Here is a 19,915-nt window from a genome sequence, read left to right on the forward strand (position 1 = left end):
CGGAGGGGCTTCTAGGACGTTCTAGAAGATGGGGGGAGGGGCGGGCCGCTCGCGCATGCGCGCTGGCTCCTCGCAGCGGCTCCCGGTAGGGGCAGGTTTGCAGCCGCTGAGGAGGTGTCGCCCCGCGTGACGTCACCAAGTGCGGGCGGAAGTGTTCCCTTGGGCTTCCGGAGACAGGTGCCGGCCTCACCCAAGATGGCGGCGCCCAGGCGCCCCTGAGCGGAGCAGAGCAGAGGGGAGGGGAGGGGAGCGGAGCGCTGCCCGAGGCCGCGGCGGGCACCGCGTCCCCATGGCGCTGAGCGGCCGCTGCTGCTTGTTGCTGCCGGCCGGCAGGCTCCGGGCACACGGAGCGGGTAAGCTCGGGCCTTCTGCGCCTCGTCAGGCCGGGATTTCCCCACGGGGGGCGCTCCTAGGGCGGCGTGCCCCGGGCTGTGGGCGCTGCAAGCCTAATGCCAAATCGGTGATAGCGTAATTGGCAATTAGCTAGGCAGGATCAACACTTATAACTTACTTGGGAGTGGTGTTCCTGGTTTCTTGTGCAGTTCACTTTCAGCGTTCTGTAAAGGATTAACGGTAGGGATGTTGTAGGTATGCTTGAATTTGTATTATCATGCATGGGTCTTAAAACACGTTTGAAATGTCATGTACCGTTAATTTTTAGTTTACAATCCACAAGTCGGAGAATGAGGTTGAGCTCTGATCATCATTTTGTATTGTATTTGTTCTACCGTTTGTGCTATATCTATTTTTTTTTTAATTTTCCTCAAGGTTTTCGTTTCGCGTCAACTACAGCAAGTCTCAAAACAGAGACTGAAGTAGACACAAGGGAAAATGATGTCGTTGCCTCAGACTTCACTAACAGGAACCCTCGGAACCTGGAGCAGTTGGCACTCGCTAGGAAGGAGCGTGGCTGGAAGACAACGTGGCCAAAGCGTGAGTTCTGGCACAGGTGAGTCAGAAGGTCACTAGCAGGAATTAAGACTCCAAAAGAAATAATAATTAAAAAAAATGTACCATGTGAAATTTCTACAAAATGTACTTTTTGGGTTATTGAATCAGTTGACCCCTTCCCAGTTAACAGATCCGTTATGTTCAGTGAGTTACATGAAAGTTAGCATCACGTGAAAGTTAGTGTATGTTTAAGGATCTTTCCATCTGTTAAGATAGTAACATTGCTTGACCAACTGCTGTGTAATTTAGGATTCTGCTAGTCTTGTGCTGGCCATGCATTGGTTTCTACTTGTGATAATCGACTCTGTTGTGTGTGGGAGTTTTTTTGGTTTTTGATTGTTTTTTTTGTTGTTGTTTTAAGAAAACACTGCACGCGTCTTCTGGAAAATAACTACACTTAAAGCTGGGGATTCAAAATCAGCATGAGACTTTAAAAGACTATATGACAAACCTAAAGTTATTTTTTGACTGGAGCAGTTTGCCTGCACAATCACCAGTACTACCCTGTACAGGCGCACAGTGCTTGTTTTTGGTGTAAGTGACGGTGGTGTGTAGGAGTGTCAGGCTGGGCATGTAATTGCTCAAAAGTCACTCGGAATTTCCCTCTGGTTAACTGGTAAAATGGTTCCTATTTTATGTCTTAATGAGATAAGAAAAAAATAGATAAAAAAGCGATATTAAGAAATTATATTAATAGTTCCATTGCATTCAATTTTATTTCGTAAAACTAGTAACATAAGAATTTCAGTGCGTTCTCTTTGTAGACCTGGAAAGGACGTCATATCCCATGTCGCTTCTTTCCTGCACCCAGATTACGGCTGGAGCGGACGCAGCATTACGTAGAGGCCTTTGTTGAGCGCTGTAACGGAGATGTCGTAGTGTCTGCCTCTACTCGAGAGTGGGCTATAAAGAGACACCTGTACAGTCCTAAGGGGGTAACAGCGTGCAAAAACCTTGGCCGTGTAATGGCGCAGCGCTGCTTGGAAGCGGGAATCAACTTTGTGAACTTCAAAGCTGTTATTCCCTGGGAACGTCGTTGTGACTCGGCAAGTACCCATCTCCTTATACTTGTTTTGCCTTTTTTACCTTTTAAAGCATTAATTTACTCTTCTCACTATTAGTTTTCTTATGTGGCTTGACTGTATCTTCTTGCAACAGTCAAAATGGTAACCCTGACGAGCTCTAATTCGTGGCATTATGCTTCAGTGAGGCTGTTAGCCTCTGACCCACCGCAGATATTTTGGTGCTGACTGCTTTTCTCTGTATTTATTCATGTCTCTCTCTCTTTCCAACAAGATTCAAGAGTTTGAAAAAGCTATGAAAGAGGGTGGTGTTGTTCTGCAAGAGCCACGAAGAATTTATCTGTAAAATGGAGATCATCGGGAAAACTTCCCAAGGAAAAAAAAATCACTTCTTTAGGTGTATGTACAGGCACAATGAAGGTCCAGAAATGGAGAAAGCTGGACCGTAGCATCTACTAATAAAACATTTTTAAATGGATAGAACTGTGTCATATTCTTGGTTCCAAAACTATCAACACCTTTCTTCTAAGGCTAGGATAAACCCTTTTCATAGTTCAACCTTACTGCCGGTCACTCAAATACCAGATTTTATTTTGGAATTCAGTAACTTCTGAACAAATTTTCAATACTTCATTTTTGTCGTTTCCACCTGAACGGTGGAAATGTTAAATATGTGGTCCTTGTATGCTGTCAGCCTAATTTAGCAGACAGGCAGCAGGTGAGCGTTTAGTACAGTAACAAAGTTACATGCTAAACTTGGTAAAAAAACAAACAAGAAAACAACAACAACAAGAACACAGAGTTTGCATTCCCCTTACTCATCTTCGCAGCTTTCTTGCAACCCTTACCTAGGCCTGGGTGTAAGACGCCCGTTGCCCCTCATCCCGTCGGCTCCCTGGCCCCCAGGTGTGTCGGGTGTCGCGACCCGCCCCTTATATCGCAGCCCATTGCCCCTTTCCCGCTCAGCCCCGGGGCCGGCGGCGCGCAGGCGTTGGGGCAGCGGGGCGGAGCGGAGCCGGGTCCCGGTGTCCCGGAGCGTCCCGGGGGCGATGGACGTGGGGGCTGCGGGCTTCGGGCGGCTCCTGCCCGGCCTGCGGGACCGTGTCCGCCGCGCCGCCTTCCTGGGTGAGCGCCGGGGCTGCGGGGGGCCCGGCCCGGCCCGGCCCGCTGGGCGCAGCCCCTCCGGTGCCCCCCCCCGAAGCTTGCCTTTGTTTCGCTGGTGTGGGAGAGGGGAGCCGCGGCTGCTGATGCAGAGCAGCGCGAGAGGGGAGCTCGGTGGAGCAAGTGTGCTTGTGCTCGCTGAGAGCGAGCCCCGCGGGGGTGCTTCTCAGAATGAGGGCCTTGGGAGACTTCTGGAAGGAAAATGGGAATAGGCAGGGGGCGGCATTAAAACAGCCTTTGCTTTGTAATGACCCCCGAGGAAAGAGGAGAGTGAAGGCTGCTGCTCTCATTTGTTGTGTTACATACAAGCGGTGAGGCAGGCTTCTCCCAGAAAGGGTGCTTCCCTTCGCTCCTTGAGAAATCGGGTCAGGGAGGGAGAGGGTTCCCTCTTGCAGCAGTTGATCCCTTTTTTCTTCTGAACCTGCTGTTGGGTTTAACAAAGAGGTTGGGGTGAAGAGAGGTCCTTCAGAGATCCTTGGCCAGGTGCTGGTGAAATGCATGCTTCATATTTCATTTGTTTTGCTTTGTTTTGGTATTCTTTCTAACAGGCCTTGACATGGAGTTCACTGGCTTATACTCAGCTTTCCCACAAAATAACCAGCCCAGGTAAAGCTGCTGGACTTTAAACGTGAGGAAGAATTGCTGTTCAGGCTTTGTGAAAGCCAGCTTGTGCATCGCCACGGTTGTCACTTTCGTTCCCCTTCCCCCACCCCGTGCTTTGGGTTTTATTTTAATAGCCTGTTTGATTCCCCCGCCGAGCGGTACCTGAAGGTCAGGCAGAGCGTTCAGCGCTTCACAGTCACCCAGCTCGGTAAGTGCTGCTCAGCAGAGAGCGCAGTCTCCTGAGGGCCACCTTGTAACTGGCCTCTTGCTGGCTGGTGAGCCCTTGAAGCCCTACGTTTGAATTCTGTTTACAGAGCCATTTGTTTGCAATGGTAGGTTGGTTGGTTGGTTGGTTTTCTCTGATGTTTCTGCTATTAGCTTGTTAATACTGTAAATAAGTTAAAGTCGGGTGGGCCATATACTTCTTACTGGTCTAAAGTTATCATATTTTAAAATTACAGATAAAATACAGAGCTATAAAAACCAAGGGTGCAAGCAAGAGCTAAGTGATAGCAGCTCCTATTCAAGGCTGTCGTTGATATGATGTACGTGTAAGGGGGCTATGAGAGAGAAAGACAAAGGATGGTATTTCTGATGTTCCTAAAATGGAGGGGAAAAAACAGTCAACAAGAGAAGGGGGTAGTGGTGGAGGGCTATTAATAGTTTTCTTAAGAGCTAGTTAAAGGTCAAGAGCTAAACTCCAGAAGTGTTTTAAACTTCTTCAAACCCTTAATCTATGTAAGATCTTAATGTGCTTTTTAGGGATTAATAGGAAAATGAGGACCTAAATATGCAGCTCCTTCCATGTGCTTTTGTAGTGTAGCTGGACCCACTGGCCTACGTGTGCATAGTTGGAGACTTCTGTCACTGACTCCCCTCTTCTCACCCCTTGCTCAGTCTATTTACTGCTTAACTGAACAGTGAAGAGCTTTTAGGGCTGTCAAGGAGCTGGAGAGTGGCCTGATAGTTTCTGTAAAGATTGCAGTGTGGTGTTAGTGAATGAGAAACATGCGCTCCTTCAGGGACCCTCACATCACTGATTTCATTTTCATGGTATTTGTAGACATGAGCTCAAAATCACCATTTCAATTCAGGTCTCCCTCTCTTGCAGGGCTGGCAATATTCTCAAAAGAAAATTCAAACAAGTAAGTAAAAAGTATCCTTTCCACGTAGACTTGTGCTTTTCTGCTTAAATGAAGACAGCACGGTTGAGATTTTATGCAGAAATCTCTTGGGAAAGGCTGTGTCATTTCTTGTAATCATCTTCTAGAGAGGTTTTTCTTTTCGTTGTAGGTATGTGGTGCATTCATACAACTTTTTTCTCTTTCCCTCAACATTGGGAGTTACGGATGTTGAATTCACCCTCTCTGCATCTAGCATTCAATTCCTGTCTCATTATGGCTTTGACTTTAATAAGGTATGTAGTCTCTATGCCAGGAATCTAGAACAGAGGAGGTTTCTGCAATTCTAGGAGAAACTGATTAATATCCCTAAATGATACGTTCTTGGGGTAGGCAGCTTCTTCCTAATGTATGAATCCATTGTGTGGTTCATTATCAACAGGGAGCATGAGCACTGGTTTTCTGAAGCACCTGAGAGGCAATATCCACATCTTTGTCAGCCTAAGACAGATTCTCAAAGATGAAAACACTACTCTGTTGAGCTTAGAAGTCACTAAACAGACCCCAGTGGGAGTTTTTACTTGCCACGAAGGTGGGGAAGTCTTAGTTTACCTGTATCTTATGTATTGCCACACTTCCCATAAAACTGAGACTGTTGTTACATAAGAGCACTGTTTAGCAATTTTGGATAGGTCGCATCATATGTTGGTATCTTGATGTTTGAAGTATCTCAGTAAAGGAATGGTAAAAGCAGAGCAAAAAAAGTGTCTTCCTTTATGTACAAATACATCTTGGATTACCTGCAGCTGGTATTTCTGGAGAAGATATTTTGAGAACGAGAAACACCAGCATTTCCTAAATACATGTCGGTTTTGGAACTGGCTAAGCTGCTATTCTTTAATTTGGTGCAAGAAAGTCCAGGGGAGAGTAGCTAAGCAATTTTTTCCCCTTCAGTTCCTGAAAGATGGAATCCCGTACATGAACGAGTTACAGGAGAAGAGCCTTAACCAGCGTCTCTCAGAGGGTAGCTGGAGAGCCTGCAGGTGAGCCTTATCCAGAGAGGTGGCTCCTGTACTGATGCTGTTGACAGCTCACCTTCACCCAGATCATGTTTTGTACATCAGTAAGATGTGTTGATCTGAATGCCTCGCTGCCAGCTCTTCCCGCATGCTGTGGTCTGCCCAGAGGAGGACTTAGATCACAGAACCAAGGACTGGCTGAGGTTGCCAGGGGCCTCTGGAGGCCACCTGGTCCAACCCCCTCTGCAAGCAGGGCCACCCAGAGGTGCTTGCCCAGGCCCATATGTCCAGGTGTCTTTTGAGGGTCTCCAAGGAGGGAGACCCCACAACCTCTCTGGGCAACCTGTGCTCAGTCACCCACACGGTACAGAAGCGCGTTCCTTGATGTTTAGATAGAAAAGATCACAGGGCACAATTTGGAGAGGTGCATATTTGGGAAATGCTTCCACATTCCTACAGCAAGGCATGAGTCGCATCTATAAAATGAACAAATAAACAAAAAATAATTTCTCTCACTCTCCCTCTTTCTCTCTGATCCTGCTTTAGTGCTGTGGACAGGGATGTGATGAAGAAGGCTATTGATGAAGTGACCAGTTGGATAGTAGCAGCAGAGGAAGGGGAGACTATGATTCTGAAGGACCTGAGCGGTATGAAACAGGGTGCCTCCATTAGGTACCTGCGGGCTCTGAGTGGCTTCATCACTTCTCGTGAACATCTGGGGCTGCTCGTGTCCTTTGCTGCCTGTTCTCTTAAACAAGTCTCTTGAGAATGAAAGCACACGTGCCCATCCTGCCTTTACAGCTCTTTGCCTCTGTCTGTGCCCCTGTTCTTGTCAGGAATTCATCTCTGAGCTCTGCTTTTCTGCACTCTTGTGGCATTGGGTCTTCCTGTGGTGGAGGTGATGTCTAGGTGCTGGGATGAGGAGAGCTTGCTTTGTGGTAATTGGCTTCTATTTTGTGCTTCTTCAGAGTAGCAACTGGAGAATTTGTAGTTGATCTGAATCAGGAGAACTTCGGACTTGTTTGCAATGGACTTGTTTTCAGCCCTGGGTGATCTTTTTTTGTTGTTGTTTGTTTGTTTTTTGTTGTTTTGTGGTGTTTCCTTCCCCTCAGAGAAGGGAAAGGTGCGTCTCCTTCCAGAGTTTGCCGCCTCCCTTGTGCAGTAACAAGCACGTGGAGCCACAGGAAGAAATAATGCCAGGGTGATGAGAGGCCACTTGCAGCCTGGGTTAGCTTTTAGGAGGCACAGCAGCAGAGCTGAGAAGTCTCTGTGCTATTCTGGGGGAGCAGAAGTACATGGAATTGTAGCAGAGGCTAATTTGTAGTTTGTTCATGGAGACCAAACCTTAATCCTCTAGGTCACAGGGTGAAACACAGGAAAAGGTTAGGAAGGACTGAAAGTATTTAAGGCCTTGTCTGGTGATACTTTTGTTATTTTTCCCCTCAGTCCAAAAGTGTGAAATACAGAGGGTAGAGAGTGTGCTCAGTTTAGTATCTACTACAACTGCTGTAGTAGATATGATAATGAAACTTCAATAGGATCTGGCAACAGCAAGCACCAGTGACTGGAAAAAAAAGATTTATTTAAGCACTGAGACTGATTAAAGGGTCTCTTACTGTGCTGTTCGTAAAATGACAGGTTAATTCGTTATCAGCTACCTCTCATCTGTGCTTGGCTTCTGAGTGTGTTGTTCTGACACCTTTCACAAACACAGATGGTCTTTTTCAGAGTGCACATGGCTACCTTCCTTCCTCTTCTTGTTTTCAGTTGGTCTTCTGCTTTCCTCTATGTCCTCACAAAGGCTTATTTGACAGAAATTCTCACTGTGACTTTTTTTTTGTTGTCATCATGTGAACAGGAATGTACCAAAATCATATATTCAGGACTATTTTTTGTACACTGGAGGAGAAACATCTGGTCAGTCCTTCTGTTTAGAAAAGAAGTGTTTTCCAAATAGGCTTCTCTGCACCTCTGAAATTTTTACTATTTCTTTTCTGCCTTAGGCTCTCAGATGCTTGAAGTTCAGCTGGTTCTGAGAGAAGCTCTCCAAAATGTTTGGACGCAGCCTCTTGAAGACAGTGAGGTGAGCTGGAAACTTGGACCTTTTGAAAAGAGGGTTTCTATCTAGATAGATAGAGCTGGCATTCTCATAGAGGCACCAAAATGTTGCTTCTACTTTTCATGATAAGGGTCCAGGAGGAGAAAACAATAAATAAATAAAAAGAGTGTTCTGGGCAGTGTTGATTCTGGATCCCTTTCCTTGGGATATTACAAAATTGAATAACTTTGGGTTTTGTTTCACATGTAGCCACAAAATACATTGAGCTGGAACTGCTTGTCCTTGGAGGGGTTCTGCAGGGACTTTCTTCCTGTCTTTGGACTTTGATAGATTGCTCTTTTGATATAAGAATGTGCAGTTTTTAGCTTTTTTAGTGGTGTATTTTTTTCCTTTGCTGACCTTTTGCCATATAGTTGCTTTGAATACTTTCACTCTTAATATGGCTTGTTTTAGTGGGGTATGCCTCTTTCATCTTTTTTTAATATTTGGTGCAGTATTTTCTGAATTAAACTTAAGGCTGTGGACTTCTCAAAATATGGCACAAGAATCTTAACACTCAGTTGCTTAGACATAGATTACAAAAGTTTTTTTTTTTTACATTAGTACTCTTTTGGCTTGATAGCAACTGTCAGCAGAGTGACAGATTTACTCATCCCACTCACCTGAAGCACAGCCTTTGAGGATTCAGTTTGTGTGACTGCTCTTTTTTTCTGTTTTTCAGAGCCACAAACTTACAATATCAGCATAAAGTTAAATTGAATTATGTTTATTTGTGGTCCAAAATATCTGTGGTAGGAGCCATCCTGTTGTAACATCCTGTTATAAAGAGAAGAAGAGAAGACACCATTAGAACAGGACTTCTTTTTATTACTGGAGCACTGACCTCAGTAGAAGAGAAGTGAGGCTGTTTTGAGGTCCCAGGAATGTGCTATTTCTCTAACCCTCATAGCCTAGAAGCTGAACATGAGTCCTCAGCGTTACTGAAGCCCAGTAAGCAATGCACATGCAACTAGTGTGGGAGGCTGAGGTATCCAATATGTATTCTTTTCAGGTAGTGGTGAAAAAAGTGAGTCCACAACAGCGTAGGCTTCTGGAAAACTCTTCTTATGACTACTGCCGGAAGGAGCTGATTCTCATGTCTGCCCGGGGCTTTACCAACCTTTTCCAGATACTTGTTAAAGCTAAAAAGGTAAAAAGCCTCATCTCTCCTTTAATTTTTCATCTCTTTTTAGTTTGCTACACTGGATATAGAGGTAAAAGATAAAGAAGTAGTTTGTGTTGAGTCACTCAGCTCATTCAGTGTGATCATCCCATTTAGCTGTCAGGAAACCTGAGATGAATTCTTAGCTTGCAATCATGGTTAGAAAAAACGGATGTTAAACATATCATCTTACTGACCAGGTTTCTCTCCCAAAGCATACTGAGAATTATTGATCCAAATGCTGGATTTCCCTGTGTTACTCTTCTGTTACTCTTGCAGACTAAATGAGACTGGGGAGAATGAGTCAGAAACCATTCTGCAATGTGTTTCTTAAACTACTTGAGAAAAAGCAGAGTCTGCAACGCTGAAAATCCTTGCGTTACACAGCATGAGTCACCATCTAAGAAAGCTGAGCAGATTCTTGCCTTTGGGGCAAGATACTGTGCTTTTCAGCATGTGGCAGATGCGTTTATTGGGCCACATAGGCTGTCGGTGTGATTGTATGTGGCAATTCTTATGTTCTGTATGCAGATTATTGAATGAATTTCAGCCTCAGAAGAGTTTAGGCCTGAAAACTGTCCTTCCCCTTCTGGGTGGGCCTACAAATGCGATCACTGAAAGCTGCTAGCACTGTTCACCTGAACTGAGAATCTAGCCCATAGTTTCTTAGATCTATTCAAAATAGGATACTACTGAAAAATACCCTGTTCAGAAAGTCCACAAGTCTGATTTCCTGAAAGCACGAGTCCTTCTGTGACCTTTGCAACCTGAACGACTTCTGTATGAGTGTGTGTGGATGCTGTCCGTGGGAGGAAAGAGTTAGAGCTGTTGAGCAGGCCTGAGGTGGGTTACATCTGAGTCCTTATGCAGAAATGTGCTCCAACAGGCTGTTATGTTTATGTTCTTCCAATAGCCGCTGGTGGGACATAACATGTTCATAGACCTCTGTCATCTTCATGACAAGTTCTACAAGCCCCTTCCAGGTAATGCTGTACGTATCTGCTGTCCCGATGCCTGTGCCGCAGGCAGCTGCCTTTGCGGCAGGGATGGGAGGGTTAGCACAGTGGGCATTCACCGCCCCAGCCACCTGCAGTGCTTGGTGCTAGTCACCTCTTCTGCACTCCAGCTGCTGGAGCAGGGCATCGTTCCTCTGACTGCACCTCCCTTTCTTATTCAGGTGAAAATACCATTGGCTTTTCCTCAGTTTCATGATGTTTTTATCCATGCGTTTTGCTTTCAGAAAGCTATGAGGAGTTTAAAAGGAATATTCACAACCTGTTCCCTGTCCTCATAGACACCAAGACCGTAACAAAATCCATCTGGAAGGTAGGATGCAAAGGTGCTTCTGTGTGGCGTTAAAGCTTGTCTTTCACCCAGAAGAGAAAACACCTTTCCTGAGTGCACTGTGGTTACAGAACTGTGACCAGTCCATGAGACACTCTGATCTGAGATCTCATTTAATGAATCAGCAGTACCAGTAAATGAGCTCATGCGGTTTTCTAATGCGTTCTTCTTTTACAGAATTATCAGTTTCCTCGAGTATCTACTCTTTTGGATGTGTATGAGGTTTTGTGCAGGTCAGTGGTGGGCTATAGAAGCTTCTGCAATCGCTTTGTTTTCTTGGGAAAGGTACTTTGTGTGTTCATTATTTCCCTTCTCCAGGATATTTTCCAGATGGTTTCTTGTCTTTCTAAATTTAAGAGCAAAAGATTTTCTCATCTTTCTTATAAAGTTATTGTGGAGTGAAGTATTTGTTCTAAAAGTCACTTGTCATATCAGAGCTTTATGGGCCTAGAGTCCATAAAATATATTCTAGTCTATATCGTGTAACTGAAATGTTTCATGTTAGTTATGTGGTTGTAGTGATGCCTACATTCCTGAATATCAAGCAGGGTTACAGAGCTTTGTAGGAGCTTTCCACCTTCATTTTATTGGTCTCAAGGTTGGCTTGCAGATAGCCTTACACACGTTTTTGCATTTGTGTGTTGTGTATGGCATGTTATGAAATGAACGAGTTTAAGTTCAGTGAAAACATACCCTAATTTCAAATGCTAGCTCCCAGGAAAGACCTGTTCTTAGCACTGAGCCCAAAGCAGTAATTAAACACAGTGATCAAGTGGAGCATCGATAGATACCCTATTTCATGAGCTTAACCATGATGTGGTAGAAGACTTCTCTCTTTTACACTTGCTCTTTGGATAAATTGTTTGTGCATGTGTATTAAACACTTAGTAAGAAAAGCAAAACTTCCTCTTCTGCCTCACCCTTACTCCCAAGAAGTAGATGCCAAATTAGAGCTTGTAAAAACAGTACTGTTCCTTGTTTTGTAGCATTTTCAGACTGCAGATTCTCAGAGTTTTGATGATTTTTTTGTTCTTTTATTTCAATCATTCCATGGGTATCTGTTTAATCTATCCCCCTGAGTCCCCCATTCAAATAGCATTCAAAGAGAGCCATCTAAACAACCTCTCTCCTTGAAGTTGTCCATTGATTTTTTTAGTGTAATTTGCATTTTTAATTGCAATTAGAGCAGATTTGCTGCTTAGAAGTTATGACTGGGGGAGGAGACTGAGGTAGTATTTAGGAGTTAGTTTTCAGGAAAACTGTTAGTGTTCAGCAAAGAATCTCACCATTTAATAGGATACTACCAAAGTTCCTTTTGAAGTCTTCAATAGCTTTTTCTAAAATGAAGCCACAGGTCTCTAGAGAACAGGAAAGCCTGGCATATAACTTGTCTTGTCTCTAACATACCGAGGAAGGACAAAAATCTCACGCATCCATTTGTCTTCAGCAGCAACCTGAACCCCACGGATCCAACGGGCCCAGTGATTGCTCTCGCAAGTGACTGTTCACGATACGGTATGTTCTTAAGCATGTCTTCAAAGTTGGGTAGCTTAAGGGGTTTGTTTTATCACGTGGATGTCCATGTGCAAAGCATGAGTGAATGTTGGTAGGACTGTTGAATTTACACAGGGCTTCTGTTGCGTGTCTGTCCTGGCCCAAGGCCTGGGCTCACAGAAAGTTACATGCTCTGCTGCTCCCTGGTAGCTGCTGGGGGTAACGCAGGGCAGGACGCAGAGGTTTACACCGAGCTGCTAGCACAAATGGCATTTACACTCAGATGGGCTGAACTGAGCCCGACTTGGTGCAGTGAAGAGTCAGCAGCCCTTGGGCAAGGGGAGGTAGGAAGCAGCAATCCTAGAAGGGGAAGTAGAGGGAGCTAGTGGCAGGGAGGTCCCAGAAAACAGCTGAGCTAGGTGGCTCACGGAACTTTCACACCTCTCCTGGTGTCCTGCAGCCCATGGCCTCCTGTGTTTTGAAGTGGTTCTCATGCCATCAGTAGCATAAAACACAATTTGTTTTAGGTTTTCATGAATGTTCATTTTATTTTTTATGTGCGTTTTACTAAGCTCTTCAGCTGTTGGTGTAACTGCTGCCTTTCTGTTGGTTACATTTTAAAATGCCTCGTAGAATTGTAGACGTGCTGTCAGGTGTAAAGGCGTTAAGGGAAGGAAGGAAACTGCTGAGGGATGGGGAAAAAAAAGGGTTCTGTGGCCAAGCAGTTTCCACAGTGTGCTGCAGGTTTTTACTTCTTTTTGATTTTGTTGGACGCTTACAGCTGAGAAGAAATCTCCTCATGAAGCAGGCTATGATGCATTTCTCTGTGGTTCAGGTAAAATGCTTCTCAAACACTTTTTGAACATTTTTGTTGGGGTTTGGCAATCCATTTCCTGCTCTGTAGCGCTGTTTACTTCATGCTAAGTAATATTTGTTTATACACAGTCTTGTTCTTAGTTACTTACCTGCACTTCGGTGAGTTTTTTTACTTTCCATAGTTCCATTTATTTAGTTATGTTTCTATATTTTTGTTCTAAAGTATCATTGTTTCTCCTTCTAGTTCTTCTGAAGTCAGCTCATTTGCTACTACACAGAGTGACAAAGTGAGTGGTGTTTAAATGTTTATCAAAAATCTTGTTACGTAGATGAGTCTTACAGAAAACAGTCCTGAGTTTGCTCTGGCTGACTTCTTGTTTTTTAGTCAGACCTTCCTTTTGGATAAGAGAAAGTGTTATTGAAAATGTCACTGTTCTAATTAGATTGTTATTTTATAAATCTGAAAGTAGTAGATTTATGTCAAAGCTGACATTTTGAAAATGTAATCAGGGGCCATGAGATGGCTCAGAGGTTGGGAAATGGCATAGTGAATCCTTTATCCTTGAACAAGCTCTCTCAAGTTCAGTTCACTTGGGTAAGGGTCAAATCATTTTCCATTACTTTCCATTTTTGAAATCTGTGTGATTCAGTGACTTTCAGCCAGTTAAGTTTCTATTCAAATCCCTTCCCCCTGCTTGCAGTTTTTTGGTATCTTCTGCAGAAGCCAAGACTTGATACACCTCTTCCCTCACTAGTTTGCGGGTTCTGTGTTCCAGAGACCTTGTGTGGCACTGCAGTACTGAAGAGACAAAACATTGTTCCTTTTTGTTTTCAGATGTAGTGATACAGTGGAGGCTGATCCTTCTTTCTCTCAGTATCTCACTGTGTTAGCCGAGTACCTGAACAAGGTGAATTTCATCCGAGGTGGTGCCTCAAGCATTGTGCGTATGAATTGCAGGTCTGTAACCACTTTGTGGGGTACGTAGGTCAGTAGCCTAGCTGATGGCTTCATTAGAGGACAAAAATCCACCAGTGGCTGAGCCCACCTTGACAGAAGCCGTCTCCGTGCAAGTGACACAAATGACCTTTCAAAATGGCAAATGAGTTGAAATTCTGCCTCGTGAAATAGGATCTTAGAGCCATTTTGGTTGGAAAAGACCTCTAAGGTTATCAAGTCTAACTATTAACTTAGCACTGTCAAGTCTACCACCAAGCCGTGTCCCCATCTACACGTCTTCTGAATACCTCCAGGGGTGCTGACTCAACCACTTCCCTGGGCAGCCTGTCCCAATGCATCACAACCCTTTCAGTGAAGAAATTGTTCCTAATATATCCAACCTTAACCTTCCCTGGTGCAACTTGAGGCCATTTCCTCTTGTTTCATCACTTGTTGCCTGGGAGAAAAGACTAACCCCCACCTTGCTACAACTACTTTGAGGTAGTTGTAGAGCATGATAAGGTTTCCCTGAGCCTCCTTTTCTGTAGGCTAAATAAGCCCAGCTCCCTCAGCTGCTCCTTGTGAGCCTTGTTCTCTAGATCCTACATCAGCTTTGTTGTGCTGCTTTGGATGTGCTCCTCGATGCTCTTCTTGTAGCGAGGGGCCCAAAACTGAACACCGTATTCAAGGTATGGCCTCACCAGAGCCGAGTACTGGGGGATAATCACTTCCCTAGTCCTGCTGCCCACACTACATACAAGCCAGGATGGTGTTTGCGTTCTTGGCTACCTGAGCACACTGCTGGCTCATGTTCAGATGGCTGTCAAACAGTGCCCCCAGGCCCCTTCCCACCAAGCAGTTTTCCCGCCTCAGTGTATTAATAGTGTTATTTTATAGGATGGCATTAGTCACTTTACACTGTCCTAACTCTCTGTGCTCTGTAAGAGAGCTTGCTGTTTCTCTGTTTTTCTATGTGGCAATAGTTTGCCTTTATGACTCATATTTAGAAAAATCCTGGGACAAAAGAAAAATAACCTTGCACCAACAGTTGTACAGTATGCTATCCTATTTTTTTGTGTCATGTTTTGCATGTTTTCTGATTCTGTTGTAGTTCTATAGTTCTGTACTATTTCTGAACGCGGATATGTCTCAGTATTGCATGTTTTCCAGAATTTTTCTGGGGAAGATGTTCCCAGCCAGCATCCCCCTCTCTTGGTTGTCCGTGTCCGAGGCTGGCCACAGATGAATGAAAGGCAGATTTACCAGGAGTTAAAAGCTCTTTGTCGCTTTGATGTCAGAAGGCTATCAGGGAACCAGTTCATTTTGCTCTCCAATAAATTTAAGCAGTAAGTGACTGGAAAATCCTATCTTTCTGTCCCTTGATCCTCTTTGATCCAAGTTTTCATCCCCTTCTCTCTCTGTTATGACAACTCTTAGATAAAGAGATTTTTGTCCTGATCTGTGGGATGCTGTAAGCAGCCTGCAAGTCATGGTTAATGACATCTGCTTTCATTACAGCGTCAGGCTTGTTCTACGCGATTATAAACACCACCCTAATCTGCAGATCTCTGTCTATCGCCACTGGAGGCACTCTCCGCATGTGAACTGCTTGTTGCAGTGAGTTACAAAAATCACATGAATGGGGAGGAGGGAGGGAAAGATTCTGCACATAGTGCCCGGGCCCTGTCACAGAAGCAGTGTGCTGCTCTTTCTCAATGTCCTTCTCGAGATCAAGGAGTTGAGAAGAAGGTTCCCATGCTGACTGCTGGTTTGCTTGTGATCTTTCATCCCTGGGCAGCAGGACTTTAAACTTGATCTCGATTAACCAGAGAACATTTCCCCATGGAGAGCACAAAACCATGTGCTATCATAACAGACAGAGGATTACCTTAATGAGCTGCAGTGCTAGCTCTAAGAAGCTTGAGGAGAGACAGGCAGAGTCTCCCAGGTGTGGGAGGGCTGGGGGTTTTTCTGGAGCAGAGTTGAAAGCTCAGTAGCAGGAGAGAATTCCAGATTCAAAATGCATCCCTCTGGAAGGAGTGTCAGCAGTGCTCATGAATGGTGAACTTCTGGCCTGACACAGTTAGAAAAAGAATCTCAGTTTTTAATAAGAACAAAATTATGCCCTAAATATAAGTAGCCTTAACAATGTTTTATCATTCTTGTCCTTTAGAGTCTCTGGTATCGTGGCACTGTGGTCTCTCTTGGCCTTTGTACTCGGAGGACCTCCTTGCTCTTCATAGTAAACAACTCTTTCTCAGATGAGACATGAGGAACGCTGATTTTTTTTTGAACGCTTATGTTCTGTTTTGTTTCTTTTTCACTTCATTCAATAAAGTATGAAAAAAATAGTTTTTAAAATCTATTTCTTAGAAATGAGCTTTTGAAGAGGATGTGTTGGTTTCTGGTTTGTGTTATTCTGTAATCTGTTCAAAGCATAGCCCCCTCTTGAAGAGATAGAGGTGGTTCTTTTGATGACTAATTTACTTTGATCTTCTATTGGTTCTTCACAGCTATTCATAACCCCAGTTTGTTCTCAGTGCTTATGTTGCTGCATAAAACACATTTGTGCTGAAATTCTGGAAGTTACGAAATGAAAGACTATTTTTAACATCAGTTGTAAAGCAGGGGAAATGTCACTGTTTACCAAACGAAAATGGGCAGAGCTGATGGAGAAACCACTCTTGAGGCTCATGAGGGATTATGGGGAATGGAAAATAATTTGCAGTGCTGTGAGTGTTGTGCATTTCAGTGGTAGTGGAGCTGAAGATAGTTGCAGATGAGTGGAATTTGTCAGCTTGCAGTTTGTAGAACATACACAGGTCAGATGAGTTGGCATATATTTGTATTTGCTTCTAGTGCACAGCATGTGAGTGCTCCTTTATCCAAAAATATGATGAGACATGCACTCTGAGAAACTGAGATCAGTTTCTATGATATAGCTAGAGTATTTGTCAGTCCAGGGACTGCCATCTTCAGAAATCTTTCTTACAAATGACCTTCTTAAAAACAATCTGCCCATCCATGATTTCCAAATAATGCTCCCTAGATTTCATCACTCCCCACATAATTTAATGGGGCTCATGGTCATATAATATATAGAATCTGCCTTTATTTTACTCTAAAGTGGGAATTGCTGCAGCGGACCGTAAAGCAACAACACAGTATTGCAGTGTGTGAAGATCACGTGCGCACTGCTGCTAACGGTTAGCTGCGTTGCTGGTCTGTAGGGCATTGTGTCTTCAGATGTGGTTCGTGAGTTCTGCACAGCTTGTGGTTTACACCTCTCATTTCATAAGATAAGTCAGTTATTTGTCTGCATAGAAGCTGAGGTTTTTTTGTAACCCCTTCAGTGATGGGGTTTTCTGTCACAATGTCAATGTTCCTTTAAATACCAGTGCAAATAAGGTGGTTTTTTTTTGTCTTCTAACATCACTACAGACCTCATGTGCAGGCACTCTGTGTTGTGTAGATTGGGGAAAGTTTTCACTAAGAGTGACATACAGTACCATTCATTTTCCTATAAAAACACTTCTTGGGATGTGAGCTAGGACATGATACTCTTGTTCTATGGGTCCCCCATTCAGCTAGCTAGCTAAGTGTGGGGAGATGCAGTCATCCTTGCATCTAATCTTTACAATCTGGGGATCACAAGGTGCTGTTACCTTTGAGGAACACTGCAGTTTTTAAGGGAGTATGCACTTTGATTTCAGGAATAAAGAAATCAATTGTTCTGTCTTTAAATTTTTGCTCCCTTTCTCCCATTTTCTTTTCCCAAGGACAAGCAGACAACTACTGAATTGGCTCACAGCAGTACTATGGCAGTAGTTTATCCTCTAAAGAAACATGCTTCTCTTTGGAAGAAAGCAGAGGTCCTTTCACCCCTTTTTCAAGAACAGCCTATAGGTCTGACCCTGCCTTCTCCGTTTCCAAGGCACAGACATACCTCACGCAGCCAAATACTGTACTGAATCAAGACTTGGGTTTCCCGCGTTAGCTCTGGGAGAACTTATAAATAATAGTTGCTCTAGATCTACTAGATACTCCTTTAAGTCGGTTAAGTTTACATTCAGATTGCATACATGAAGAAGAAATATGAGCAGGTTTCTGATCTTCAGGAGAATTTTCAGATATGAGTTGCCAGTGTGTAAAAACCTAGGGTCACTTGCTTCTGAGAGTATTTTAAAGACATCAGTCAGATGCGGTATTAGTCAATTCCCATGAAATGGGTTAGCTGGGGGCTAGTCTGACAAATCAGATCAGCAGTTTTTATCTGTGGGAACGGGTTTACAAGTTCTGAGCAGCTTTAGATTGAGATAAAATCTCTGAACGTGCCAATATGGCCATTCTGACAGCTGTTGCTTTTGCTCCAGACTCGGGGGGGAATTCTTACTAATCCAGCTGGGAAGTATCAACAGTAGTTCTGGTTACGCCCATTCCTACATGCCTTCTGCAAGGAGGGGAAGGTACTTCAGAGTCTTGTGAAACCAGCTCAAGGTGGTGCAACCTGCCTTGTAACTCCAGCTCTGAAGAGGTGCATGTCGAAGTTGCTGGGTGGCTCTGAGGGCTGGCAGCTCAGAAATCAAACCTGCCTCCTGAAATAAGTGGACCACAGCAAAGTCCCCAGCAGCAGTTGTACACCTGCTTCTCAGCACTGTTAGGAAATTGCACTTTAGCTTGTAAGGTTGGAAAGAATAATTCCAACACTCACTGAAACAATTGTAAAGGTCCCTGTTAAGTATCTTACCCTGCAGTGGAGCATTGCAGGTCAGAATGTATCTACTTCTAAGAACAATTTGATTTTTGGTACTTTTTTTTTTTTTTTAAAACCTTCATGATTAGATACCTATTTTCTGAGTTAACCTTTCTGCCTCTGGCGGGTAAGCTCTCAGGGCATCTCCTGCTGCAGAACACCCAGAGCAGAAGTCTTGCAGCAGAGGAGCTCAGCGCTGCCTCAGATTAAAAGAAATACCATCCTGCCAGACCATTGTTGAGGAATTTTATCATTACCTTTAGCTTTGAAAAAAGAAACCAACACCAAAACACTGTTCATTTTATCAATTATGCAAAAAAGTCTATGGTGCCATAAATGTAAGCGTCTACGCTATCCCTAATTATTTTTTAAAACAACGTTGTCCTCATGGCTTCAGTGTCAATACTCCAGATACTGGCATTGGAGGAGAGGATTTACTTCTTGGTTTAAGTCAATGTATAGTTTTCATATAGAAGAAAGCTTTATATAGCCCTCTGTTTCATAGTGGTGTGAATTAATGTTTCTTAGTAATATTATACATTCAATCAAAATACATCATAGCTGAAAACCTTGATGCATATTGGAAGGGCAAGGTTATGGATGCTTTGCTGGAAGAATCAAGAGGAACAGCGCCGTGCTAAGCGCCAGTGTCACTCACCCTCTTGGTGCTACGTAGCCCAACAAGCCAAGGCCGCTCTGGCCATGCTGCAGCACCATGGCTGAATCTGAACTTTGTATGCTGATCAAGCTACTGAGGAAATTTCTGTATGCCTTTGAGCTTGACAACATGGGAAAACCCTTCTGGGCAACTGCTCTGTTAATGTGTTTGTTTTTCTCCATACAGAGTGCCAGGTCTGACTGATTTTCTCATTTTATCTTCCTTTTTCCTGATAGCTCCTGTAGTCTCCATTCTTCAGAAAACCTATTGAGGGGGCAGTGGATCAAACGCTGTGGACATACGTGTTCCAGCATCCCTTCTGCTTAACTGGAGGGCATGATGGAAGGGAAGGCAGCGCTCCCTTCTCGGACGGGAAGCGTTGTGTTGGTCAGGTCCCCTGTAAGCCAAGTGTCCGAAGGAGAAAACAGACCAGCCATGCTGGGGAGAGCACAACTCTCTGTATCTCTTGGTTTGCCCTGCAATAACAATAATTACTCCTGAGTAACGCTGAGCCAGCTGGAGGTGCTGTGTGGCCTGTGGTGGGAGGCTGGTTCCAGCGTCTGGCAGCGGAGGTGGCTGCCGTCAGAGCCACCACTGGGGCTAGGCCGCATGTCCCCAGTGAGCACTGGTGGAGAGCTGTCCTGGTGGGGATGTCTGAGCCCTACGTATTCGGTTAAAATGGCTGTGAGTGAGCAGCGAGGAGGGAGGGAGGTTGCTGCCTGCTGCACCGGAGACCTGGGGATCGTGGGGCAGAAGGTGAATGAGGGTGGCTGTGG

At 44.3% G+C, this 19,915-nt stretch overlaps 2 protein-coding genes across 5 annotated transcripts; both read left to right on the plus strand.

Annotated features, from left to right (window-relative positions):
* Position 1: 1 nt before the first annotated feature.
* On the plus strand, positions 2-2,450 carry MRPL18 (mitochondrial ribosomal protein L18). Its single transcript, XM_083830256.1, has 4 exons — positions 2-353; positions 769-949; positions 1,763-1,997; positions 2,248-2,450. Exons 1-4 carry the CDS (start codon positions 290-292, stop codon positions 2,317-2,319), a joined length of 552 nt encoding a protein of 183 aa, XP_083686382.1. The 5' UTR covers positions 2-289; the 3' UTR covers positions 2,320-2,450.
* A 407-nt stretch (positions 2,451-2,857) lies between these two features.
* Positions 2,858-16,079, plus strand: PNLDC1 (PARN like ribonuclease domain containing exonuclease 1). Of its 4 annotated transcripts, none has more exons than XM_083830258.1 (19): positions 2,867-3,098; positions 3,683-3,740; positions 3,872-3,945; positions 4,849-4,882; positions 5,031-5,154; positions 5,813-5,901; positions 6,424-6,524; positions 7,881-7,960; positions 8,988-9,125; positions 10,051-10,120; positions 10,378-10,463; positions 10,659-10,714; positions 11,932-11,996; positions 12,757-12,810; positions 13,036-13,078; positions 13,627-13,732; positions 14,899-15,074; positions 15,247-15,345; positions 15,902-16,079. In XM_083830258.1, the coding sequence occupies exons 1-19, from the start codon at positions 3,023-3,025 to the stop codon at positions 15,969-15,971; spliced, it is 1,599 nt and encodes a 532-aa protein (XP_083686384.1). In that variant the 5' UTR covers positions 2,867-3,022; the 3' UTR covers positions 15,972-16,079. The 4 variants fall into 4 exon arrangements, 3 of the variants coding, with proteins under 3 accessions (XP_083686384.1, XP_083686383.1, XP_083686385.1); XM_083830257.1 differs by having other exon boundaries at positions 2,868-3,098; positions 11,929-11,996; XM_083830259.1 differs by lacking the exon at positions 2,867-3,098 and adding an exon at positions 3,156-3,445 and having other exon boundaries at positions 11,929-11,996.
* The last annotated feature ends 3,836 nt before the right edge of the window (positions 16,080-19,915 follow it).

Source organism: Anser anser, assembly GCF_964211835.1.
Source record: "Anser anser genome assembly, chromosome: 3".
Classification (NCBI taxonomy): domain Eukaryota; kingdom Metazoa; phylum Chordata; class Aves; order Anseriformes; family Anatidae; genus Anser; species Anser anser.

What these genes read in the sequence shown, in the direction of transcription:
- MRPL18 (XM_083830256.1), top strand. Translation starts at nt 290, where the DNA reads ATGGCGCTGAGCGGCCGCTGCTGCTTGTTGCTGCCGGCCGGCAGGCTC. An exon ending in GCTCCGGGCACACGGAGCGG is followed by an intron (nt 354 to 768) that starts GTAAGCTCGGGC and finishes ATTTTCCTCAAG; the next exon opens with GTTTTCGTTTCGCGTCAACT. An exon ending in AAGCGTGAGTTCTGGCACAG is followed by an intron (nt 950 to 1,762) that starts GTGAGTCAGAAG and finishes TCCTGCACCCAG; the next exon opens with ATTACGGCTGGAGCGGACGC.
- PNLDC1 (XM_083830257.1), top strand. Translation starts at nt 3,023, where the DNA reads ATGGACGTGGGGGCTGCGGGCTTCGGGCGGCTCCTGCCCGGCCTGCGG. An exon ending in GATTCTGAAGGACCTGAGCG is followed by an intron (nt 6,525 to 7,880) that starts GTATGAAACAGG and finishes TTTCTGCCTTAG; the next exon opens with GCTCTCAGATGCTTGAAGTT. An exon ending in GAGGTGGTGCCTCAAGCATT is followed by an intron (nt 13,733 to 14,898) that starts GTGCGTATGAAT and finishes CATGTTTTCCAG; the next exon opens with AATTTTTCTGGGGAAGATGT.